General features: G+C 28.3%; 1 protein-coding gene across 1 annotated transcript in view; it reads right to left on the reverse strand.

The window, feature by feature from the left end:
- Positions 1 to 6,552: 6,552 nt before the first annotated feature.
- LOC117170387 (decaprenyl-diphosphate synthase subunit 1) overlaps positions 6,553 to 11,813 on the reverse strand; it is a 135,806-nt gene continuing 130,545 nt past the window's right edge. The window contains exons 7-8 of the mRNA XM_033357152.1: positions 9,900 to 10,094; positions 6,553 to 7,361 (exon numbers count right to left, since the gene is read on the reverse strand). Coding sequence (XP_033213043.1) covers positions 7,140 to 7,361; positions 9,900 to 10,094 — 417 coding nt within the window. The 3' untranslated portion in view covers positions 6,553 to 7,139. The remainder of the gene's footprint in view (positions 7,362 to 9,899; positions 10,095 to 11,813) is intronic.

Consider the following 11,813-nt stretch of genomic DNA (forward strand, 5'->3'; position numbering starts at 1 on the left):
AGCTAGCGGAACCCCCAGTTCAAACAAAATAGTGGAGCATTAAATTTAACAATGGGGCACTAAATGAGCATTAAACGAGCCCTTAATTATGTGATATGACAGCACTCGATTTAACATTTATTTCACATGGGATTCCACCAGCTTAACGTTAAGCTAGCGGAAACCCCAGTTTAAACAAGATAGTGGAGCATTAAATTTGACAATAGGGCATTAAATTAGCATTAAATGAGCCCTTAATTATGAGATAAGTTTTAAACTCGATTCGTAGGTGCGGTTACGTCAACTTAACATACTTTCATGTTATTAACATATGTGAAAAACTTTTAATGTTTTTTTCAGATTTTATTTAATTATGATTACAAAAAATGTAGTTCGCTTTTAATACTTTAATTTATAAATTGTTTAGCTTTGATGTCTTGAATTTGAAAATATAAAGGAGAAGGAAGCCTTTTTGGAGTCTCGGAAAAAACTGACCAATTTTTGCCTACTAATTACTTTTTTTCGTATTTCTTTTTGTGTGTCTTAAAATCACAATTTTTGAAATTTCGATAGTATTTTCGAGGATTTAAAAAATGAACAATAGGTATATCAAAAAAATCATTGAAGGCAATTTTATGGGTCTTTTAAAAAGCAGAAATTTGTTTTCTTACCGTACTTTTCTATCTCTTTGTGCTCGGGTCGGTTTTCAAAAATTCTTTTGAATTTTACTCAATCCAATGGAAACTTTTCGATTTTTCCACTTCATTTGGTTCCTTTTGAATTTTACTCGAATTCGAACTTTTTTTTCTCAATTTATAATGCTGTTCACTCTCATTTTACTCAATGCAATGGAAATTATTCGATTTTTTCCAATTCATTTTAATTCTTTTTAATGCATAGTTTGTTAGGCTTAATAAACACACTCTTGAAAAATATATATATATTTTTTAATTTTGATTTATTTTATGCCCTTTTTACACATAAAAACGTCAGTCAAAGTCAACTCCTCAAAAAGTCTATAGGTCCGCGCTGTTGTAAAAATCTCGAGAATGGGTGGTCCGAAACAAAAAATTAATCCGTTATGATTCAGTATGACTCCAGCAACCGACTGAACTAGGATTATAAAAAAAAATTAATTTTTACTGTATTTATTTTGCAAAAGCCTGTGAAAGTAAAACCACTTTTTTCGTTTTTTGTTTGTTTTGTCTTCGCCTTTTTATTATTTTTGCGCGTATATCAGAAATCCTAGTTCATCCGGTTGCTAGAGTCATACTGAATCTAAAACTGTTTAATTTTTTGTTTTGGACCGCCCATTCTCGAGATTTTTAAAACAACGCGGATCTACTTACTTTTTGAAGAGTTGACTTTGACTGACGTTTTTATGTATAAAAAGTGCATAAAATAAATGAAAATGTCTTTTTTTAATATAGTTCAAGAATGTGTCTATTAGGCCTAACAAACCTTAAACCAATATCATTATCAATAATCTCAAAAAAATTTCACAAAAATAACTTTCTTTTCGAGAGTTTTAAAGTAGAATGCTGCCTTCATTTTACTTGAATTTATTTGAAAAATTTACTTGAATGAAAAAAATCAGTTGATAAATAAATTTAAAAAATGAACAAAAATCTGATAAGATCACAAGAATTCAAAATGAACCTAAAAGTCTTCTGGGTGGATTAGAAAATATGAAAATGCGCAAAATATACATGAAATTTACTGGGTTTCAAGGGAATTCCGAAAAATGTAGGGTGAATTAAAAATAATTCAAAGATCACTAAAGTCTTTAAACTATAAAAAAAGTTTGTTCTTTTTTGTATATTTTGAAATTCAAGATATTTTTCTGTCATCTGGTATAAATATTTTTAATTTATTGAGTATGGAGAACACTTTCTTTATATTTTATCAAAAATCCAGCGAATATTATTAGAGGAAAAAAACGTAGGGGCCACTGCAGACAATTAAATGCTTTGAAATTAAAAATTTTCGAAATTCTGAAACCAATAATATTTTTAATTTTGTTCATAAAATTTAGTCTATAGGAACAACGTTTTATTCCGAGCTAAAGATAGTGAAGCCGCTCCTGGTCATTTATCGACTGAAGGTAATCTTGATATCGACATGATCGTTTAAAGTTAACTCAGGATTTAACGTCATTAGTCGGTAATGTAGGTTCCTACCTTGCCATCAGCCGGTAAAGTAGATTTTTAACAGGCAGCTCATTAATTTCGGTATCTTAGCACAGACACGAACCATTGCCGCCTGATGATAAATTAATGTTTTTTTTAATCATCAAGTAAAACATTATTTATACTTGTCAATGCATAAATTAAATTTGAAAGACATTTTTCCATTTATTATTGCCTAAGACTATATCTGGGGAAAAATAAATGTATTCTGGCAAATTTAGTTATTTTTATATTCAAAAAGAAATATACAGCTTATTATTCCCGGTACATTAATTAAATAATTGGACTTAAGGACCTACACCCTCTTTTCTACTATTTACAATTTTATTCTTCTCATTGCTACATCATTAAAATCGTCAAACGTTTTTAAACTATTATAATTTCCCAACAATATGCCTTAAATTAATATAAAATTTAGTTTTAAATGAGTGCGCTGGGATTGAATAATGTCAAAACCTGGAGAAACCGAGATATACTCACTACAGAATCAGCACAATTGTATATAATATTAATTTCAATGCAACTGTATTACTTTTTTACATGGTTTTATCAAAATTAAAATTCTATTATACAATTTACAACCCTATCTCTTTTGATTTTCTAAACTCTGAATTACAACGTCGTGTTAACTTACCCGCAATTCTAAAACATCCTCGAGACACAAGAAAATATTTTTCACTGAAATTTTTGAAACATTAACTACAGTTAAAAATAATTTATAGGATCTCAAGGAGTGTGCAGTTCAAGTAAATACATATACAAAATCATTTATTAATTAAATATCCTCTATTGTTACATTACATATACGTAAACTTAATTACACATTACACTCTTATTTAAAAATGAAGAAATTAAATTTAGATTAAATTAAACTTGTCATTTCGATTAACTTTGTCACTATCTCTTGTTCAAAGACGATGAACACGAGAGGTACTTCAATTATTTTGGTCAGTGTTAGCTATTTATTTAGCCGAAAATTTCGATAGCCAAAGAGTGGTCAACTTTAATTTTTAATGTTAAACTCAAAATTGCTAATGCTTGCTCATTGTATGTAATTTTTCAATTAAAATATTGCAGTGTCTCACCGTTTGGTGTTTATATTTACACTATCTAATTTTCTCATAAATATAAGTTATTATATTATTTTACATCTATAAACATTTATATTCAGATGTCTGTTTGTCATACTATGCACAGGATGATTCTCTTTCGACGTAACAATACAAATATTGTCAAATTTTGTCAAAGAGTTAAACTGATTTAATTTTATCTCCAGGCACTTTTCATTAAAGCGCTTTTCGAATTTCATTAAAGCGCTTCTAGACTTTTATCCAAGCTCTTCTAGAAATTCATTTATGCACCTATAGAATTTCATGAAAGTGCTTCTAGAATTTAATCAGAGCGCTTCTAGAATTTTATTAAAGCGATTTCAAAATTACATGAGAATGCTTGTAGAATTTAATTAAAAAGCTTGGAGAATTGCATTAAAAATCTTCTAGAATTTCATTAAAATGCTTTTAGAATTTTGTTAAAGCGCTTCTAGAATTTCATTAAAGCTCTTCTAGAAGTTTATTAAAGCTCTTCTAGCATTTCATTGTAGCGTTTCTAGAAGTGCATTCAAGGGCTTTTAGAATTTTATTGAAGTACTTCTAGAAATTCATTAAAGCGCTTCTAGAATTGCATTCAAGGGCTTCTAGAATTTCAATAAAGCACTTCTAGAATTTCATTAAAGTTCTTCTAGAATTTCATTAAAGGTCTTCTAGAATTTCATTAAAACTCTTCTACAATTTCATTAATGCGCTTCTAGAATTTAATTAAAGCGTTTCCAGAATTTCATTATAGCGATTCCAGAATTTCGTTAAAATTCTTCTAGAATGTCATGAAAGTGCTTCTAGAAGTGCATTAAAGGGCTTTTAGAATTTTATTAAAGTACTTCTAGAAATTCATTAAGGAGCTTCTAGAATTTTATTAAAGCTCTTCTAGAATTTCATTAAAGCGCTTCTAGATTTTCATTAAAACGCATCTAGAATTTCATGATGTTTTCATTCGAAAAGAGAATCGGCCCGGATAGATATACGAAATCATACAACCATGAATAATTTGAGCATTTAGACTGTGCAGCTTGTAAGAGTTCAGCTTCACGTACAATTTACATTTTAAGGCAATTGTTTAATTCCGGTGAAACTAACTAGATAATATAACCATATTTTATTTGGTCACCAAGATTATTCTTTGTATTATCTAACGTTGACAGACTCTTACAATTACAACATGAACACAATCAACTTTCTACTTTTCAATTCACTAATACACTTTTTCTGTAATAAAAGAATTTTTAAGTTTTCAGACGTGTAGAAGCAATATTCGGAAAGTTTTATTGGTTAAAATTTTGTAAACAACGCACTCTTATATGGGTTAAAAATTAGGGTCAATTTTGATAGAAATGATTTTTTTTCAAAAGTATTTTGTAATATTTTTTTTTAAAACACATAAAAAAGGAAGCGGTCACTTTTCAGAACCTGCGTTAGTAACCGATATGCAGGAATACCCACATAAGAATCCTTATATTTCTATTTGTATAAAAATTCTAATAAAATTTCGAGAACATCTTATAAATGGTCTTTTACACGCCTAATTTCAATCTCAAAAACTCGATTTATTTTTATATATATAACTGATTCGAATCGAAGGTTTCTTTCAGAAAGCGAAGACTTGTTAATAAAGGTCAATATTTAATTATTATTTCTACAAGTTATTATATTTACAATTGATGTTATGAATAAAACTCAGGTAATATGTGTTTTACGGGGCGTTATTTTATAGAACTCACAATTGTTTTCCTTTTAAAAAGAGAAACAGTCTGACCAAAGCTTGCAAGGTACGTTCTTTGTTTCTTCCTTCCTTTTAATCAACCATTCTTCTTGGAAGAAAGCAAATTATGCAGTACGCCACTATATATTGAAAGCCCTTACATAATCACGATAAAAATCTTAAAAATTCTGAATATTCCCCAAAAATAGCAACCCTTACCTTTCACTGGGTATTAAAGGTACTTGATCCACGTGAGACCTGTTCAATTACAGAATGTAACATGTTACTAAATAAACTACATAAAAATCCATTAGTTACGTATTTCTTCTTTTGATTCAATACACCTTAGTTGCCGAAATATCGAGATTTGAGTATTTGACCTTGTGCGCTTGACTCCTACTGCTCCTCCTTCTTCTTTTTCTCCTCCTATCACCTATTTCATTTCAAGCGCGTAAATACTTGAACCTCAGCATCTCAGAAATTAAAGCTCATTGGATAAAAAAATGTATCTAATGGATTTGCATGTACTTTAATTCTGCAAAGTCTGAGTCGAATTTGCGTCCAGCATTTTGCAACTTCTCATTGAAAGATCGAAAGAATAACAAAATAAAAATAAATATCGTACAGTTCAGTTTTCATTAAAAGCGCTTCTAGAACCTCATTAAAGCCAATCCAGAATTTCATTTAAATGATCCTAGAATTTCATTAAAACGCTTCTAGAATTTCATTAAACTAATTCTAGAATAGAATTAAAGCTCTTCTAGAATTTTATTAAGGCGATTCCAGAATTTCATTCAAATGCTTCTAGAATTTCATTGAAGCGCTTCTAGAACTGCATTCAAGCGCTTCTAGAATTTCATCAAAGAGTTTCAAGAAATTCATTGAAACGCTTCTAAAATTTTATTCAAACGCTTCTGGAATTTTTATTAAAGCTCTCCTGGAATTTCATAAACGTACTTCTGGAATTTCATTAAAGCGCTTTTAAAATTTCATTATAGAGCTTCTAGAATGTTAATAAAGCGTTTCTAGAATTTCATTTAATCACTTCTAGAATTTTATACAAGAGCTTCTAGAATTTCACTTAAACGCTTCTAGAATTTCTGTAAAGAGCTTCTAGAATTTGTTTGAAATGCTTCTAGAATTTCTTCAAAGCTCTTCTATAATTTTATTAAACTACTTCTCGAATTCCATTAAAGCGCTTTTAGAATTTCATTAAATCGATTCTGAAATTTCATTAAAGAGCTTCTAGAATGTCATTAAATCGCTTCTGAAATTTCATTAAAGAACTTCTAGAATTTCACGAAAACGCTTCTAAAATTTCATTATCAAAGATACTTGACCCACATGAGACCTGTTAAATTACAGAATTCAAATGTAACTACTGTAATTCGACACGATTCGTCCAGTCTCAAGCGGCAAGAAAACCGCTATCTCAAAATGAAACGCGGGTAAACTAGATAACAAATCTTCATTTCTCTTTTTCTTGCCTCTGATCTGTAACAGATTTCAATACATGGTTTTCAAAATCATATTATCTACGGTAAACAAAATTTCCACTGGATAGCGCTATAACTTTTTTTTTCTTTTCAAATTCGTGTATTGACTCCTCGTTTGAACAAAGGCGTCGATTGATACTTTTTTTCTTTCCTTTCGTTGAAAATAACACGATGCGCTTTTTTTTAAATAAAAAATAGTAGAAAGAAAAAAGAATTAGAGCCCAGATACACACAACTGACAAGGGGAAGCAACATCCTTCGGATTTTTTGTTCAATTCATCTTCCTCTAGTCAAATTTGGAGGAGATGGAAGAGGAGGAGGAGGAGGAGGAGGAGGAGGAGGAATAAAAAAAATTCCGAAGGGTATAGGTTCCCGTTGTAAGCGAAATGCGCTACATTTTGAGACACATTGTTGTTGTAATAAATTGCATTCGTGCCAACACTCGTCTTTATCATTCTCTCCCATTTACACATTCGCAAACACATTTCATATGCTCTTCAAAAAAGCGTTTCGCCTTTCCAACACTTTGCAGTTCAATTTTCTGCATCCGAGTTTTCCATTTCTTTCCTTCAAGTCCAGTTTTTGCTTCACTTTATCCCGTCGACTCGAGGCAATCGAAAATCTTCCGGTTCGCGTTTTGATTGCACCTTCTGACTTGAAAGTACTACTTCATGCGATTTAATACTAAGTCACTGACAACCAAAAGACCCTTTTGGTACGGGCTCTCAGCTAACGAATTCGCAAGGCGTATAGCTTCGACGCAGTGTTTTCTAGCCAAAAATCTAGTCTGCTCGAGGCCCTGAGATTTGTGCACGAGTTCAAAAGCCTTCTCCACGTCACCAGGTTCCTGAAATCGGCGCATTATCATTGGATTCAGCTCTGGATACTGAAAACATAGAGAAATGTGTTTCAAAAATGTGAATGGTTAAAGTTTTTAACTTGTGAGAGTATGATAGTACCTTCAAGTTAATTTTTTGACAAAAAGTATGACTTTTGAACTAAGTAGCTAAATTTGCAACGAAAAAAGAAATTAATTTTCAACCAAGAAGACTAATTGTTTACCGAAAATACGAATTCGCAAACAAAACGATAAACTTGTAACCAATAAAATTAATTTTTAAGAAAGTACATGAATTTGTATCAAACAGTTGATTTTTCAACTAAAAAAAATTGTCAAACGATAGTGGAATATTAAAATTTTAAGTTGAAATAATAATAGCCACCCAAAAAAAAACCATACATTTTCAACAAAATAGCTCAATTTTAAAATAAAGAAATAAATTTTTAAGTAAAAAGACAAATTTTCTACCAAAAACTATGAATTCTACCAATAACTATAAATTCTCAACCAAAAATGGAAAAATTAAATTATCAGTCAAAAAATTAAGTTTCGAAGAAAAAAACAAATTTTCAACAAAATACTAAAATTTTCAAAGTAAGTTGATTAATTTTCTACCAACCAAGATGAATTTTCAACTAAAAAGAAGAATTTGCAATGAAGAAGATTAATTTTCAACAAAATAAATGAACTTTGATCATAATAGTTCAATTTTCAATTTAAAAAGTTAATTTTTCACGAAAAATGCAATGATCAAAGTTTCAGTAATAACGAAAAGATAAATATTCAACAAAAATATAAGAATCACATTCTTTTAACAAAATTAATTTTCAAACAAAAAAAATCCATCAAAATAGTTAAATTTTCAAACAAAACGATGAATTGAATCATGAAGATTAATTTTTAACAAAGTAAATACATTGTTAACCAAATAGGTGAATTTTCAACCAAAAATATTGATTTTATACCAAAGAAGACGAATTACAATAAAACATTTATTTTCAGTAAAAAATGTCTATTGTTAAACAAATACTTAAATTTTTAACTAAAAAATACAATTTTCAGCAAAGAAAAATAACAACATTTCTGCTAAATACATGAATTTGCAACCAAATAGCTGAATTTTGAAATAAAAGAGATCAATTTTACACAAAAAATAGAATAATTACATAGTCAGTTTAAAAAATTTAATTTTCAACCAAAAAAAACCAACTTTCAAAAAAATAGGCCAATTTTTAACCAAAAATATGAATTTTTAATCAAATAAAATGAGTTTTTAAGAAATTTGTTCAATTTTCAACTGAATAATTAAATATACAATTACAGCAGATGCACTTTCAACCACGAATGTAATAATCAATAAAGAATTAATAATGAAAGATTTTTATTTTAAATGAAAACAGTTGTATTCAGCAACAAAAAACAAATTTTTAACCAGAAAGATGAATATTTAACCAAGAATATTAATTTTCTAAAGAAAATGACCAATTTTCAATAAAATACATTAATTTTCAATAAAAAAGATACATTGTTACCCAAATAGATAAATTTTTAGTAGAAAAATTAATTTTGAACCAAAAAATCGAATTTTCGAGAAAACAATTACATTTTTAACCAAATAATAGAATTTTTAATAAAAAAAGATGAATTCTTAACTAAAGATAAAATAGTAGACAGAAAAATATAAAGTATTTCAGAAAAAAAAATTAATTTTATGGATTCGGTTAGATTAGCATTTATTTTTAAAAAGGTGAAGAATGTTTTACCAGATAACTAATTATTTTAAATTAGAGTAACATGTCACCGTTTTATACTTTCAAACAAAAATGTATTTACTTATAATTTTCGTAAATTTTTTAATGTTTAGTAATTTTCAAATTACTATTACCAAGCACAAAAATGTTGTCAAAAAAATCATACTTAATATACGTTTCAGATAAAAAAATTTTAACTATTTAGAAATCAATCTTGACCTTATCAAATCCAAAAGTAATCAAAAATCAGTTATGTGAATTCTGCCGTCGCCAAATTTTCAAATATCGGAATTAGCGATTTGAGATTTAATACTTAAGATATTTTGAAGATTAATAAATATTTTTGAAGATTTTAAAGATTTCCGAGATCTTCGCCGAGTTCCAAAACTGGGTTTGAATTGTTTTTGGGTCTAAGTGAATCTTGGGTTTTAAGAATTCTATCTTAATCTGAGTTGTATGAATTCGAGCCGTCTTTTTTTTATTCTACTCGTATAGTGACTCTGAAGAAGATTTCCAAAGTGAATTTTGTAAATTTTGAACATTAGCAGGAGGAGAAGGATAAGAAAGAAAAGGGGGGTGAGGAGAAGGAGGAAGAAGAGAAAGGAGGAAGAGGAGGAAGGATGAAGAGGAGGAAGGATGAAGAGGAGGAGGGATGAAGAGGAGGAAGGATGAAGAGGAGGAAGGAGGAAGAAGAGAAATCCTTTTTTACAAGCTTAACTTGCTGCTATGGAATCATTAAGTAACTATTAAAAGAAAAGAAATTTCAAAAGTTTCTCTTGTCAAGCCCATCGAATAAAATTAATCTTAAAATAATTTTTTTCAGCTAACTTACTCGTTCACAAGCAAAAAGAACTGGAGCAGTGGCCAGTCCGAGTTTAAGATCCGCAGCTGTTGGTTTTCCCATAGCATCAGATGAAGAGACGAAATCCAAAAGATCGTCTACTAACTGGAAGGCCAGTCCAACATTCCTACCATATTGAAATGCCACTTCGGCAAGATGATCATCTGCACCTCCTAGCATCGCAACCTATTCAAAACAACAAAAAAGAAAAAGAATGATTGACTTATTCAGACGTAACATTTTACATGGCAGCCACAATCTAATTTAGGGGATTTTAAAGAACAATTCAAAAATATTTGAAAAATTAATATAATTACACAATTTAGAATGAATGAAAAAATGCAAGAGATTTCAAGAGAATTTTATGAAATTGCTGAGAATTAAAGGTGAGTTTTAAAGAATTCAGGATGAATAAAAAAAACTAAAAAAATGCAATTAATTGAGTAGATTTAAGTGAATTTAAAAACATTCAAAGAGAATTTCGAAAAATTTACATGAATGTAAAAAATATTCGGGTAAATTAAAAAAAATAAAGAAAACTTCAAAGAATTCAGGGTGAATTTCAAATTAAATTAAATAAGCTAAATATTATTTAATTCAAAATGTCCAATTGCTTTCAGTAAAACTGGAGTGAATTAGAAGAATTAAAATAAATTTAGAAGATATCAAATGAATTCAAAAATATTCAAGGTGTTTTTGTTAAAAATCAAGAGGATTTCAAAGAATTCAGGGTGAATTAGAAATTAATTGAAATCAGTGAAATTTTTTTAAATCCTAAATGTTCCACTGCTTTCAGTAATACTGAAGTGAATTAGAAGAATTCATGGCCATTCAAGAGACTTTGTTGCAATTCATAAGAATTTTAACAAATATAAGTAAACAAAATATCACAAAACCGAAAATTTCCATCAAATTGAATAAAATGGGACTAAACAGAATTCAGGGTGAATCCACGTGAATTTAAATAAGAAATTATTTAAGGAAAACTGCATTCAATAAATTTTGAATGAATTTAGAACAAGCGAATTCAAAAGTATTTCATCAAATGCCTAGCTGAGTATAAAAGACTTTAGGATGAATAAAAAAACTGAAAAAATGCAATAAATTGGGTAGAATTAAGTGAATTCAGAAAAATTCAAATGAATTAAAAAATATGCAGGGTAAATTTTAAAAAACAAGAGAATTTCGAATATTTCAGGATAAAATAATAAGATTTTAGGATAAATTCGAAAATATTGAAATAATAAATTAAAATAATTCAAGCAAACGTAACATTTTTGAAATCCTACGAAATTCCATTGAATTTAGATACATGAGATTAAATAGAATTAATTAATAAAAATCTTATAAAAGTCAATGAATTCAGTGGATCTTAAGGAAATTTTTTTATTATTTCAGCAGAACTTAACATAATTTTAAAAAAAAAGAATAAAATGGAAAAATCCTTGGTACCTCTTATTTAATTTATTAAAGGAAGTGCCAAAAGTGATATTTTTATTTTTTAAAGTGACTCATCATATCATATGCAAAAAAAATGTAGGAGATATATTAAGGCCATGAAAATGTTTGAAACTGCATTTGTTATTCAAATATTAACAGATAAACTTTATCACAAACGTGACAACTTGAAAGATTTTCTGAAAGATCAAGGTTTTATATGCACAATGCAGTGCTTATAAATTTAAATAATGATAATAATGCAGTTTAAAACATGCACATGGCTTGAATATTTCTAAATATATATAAAAATTATGATCCAAAAATTACTCTTAAATATTTAAATTAATCTGAATGCTTTTTTAATATAAACTTTTTAATATTTTGAAGTTAAAAGATTGTTAAATATCTATAACTAACAATTTATATATTAAAGGAAATAATAAAAACTTACACTAGCACCAAAAA

The sequence above is a fragment of the Belonocnema kinseyi genome, chromosome 3 (assembly GCF_010883055.1).
Source record: "Belonocnema kinseyi isolate 2016_QV_RU_SX_M_011 chromosome 3, B_treatae_v1, whole genome shotgun sequence".
NCBI classification, from domain to species: Eukaryota; Metazoa; Arthropoda; class Insecta; order Hymenoptera; family Cynipidae; genus Belonocnema; species Belonocnema kinseyi.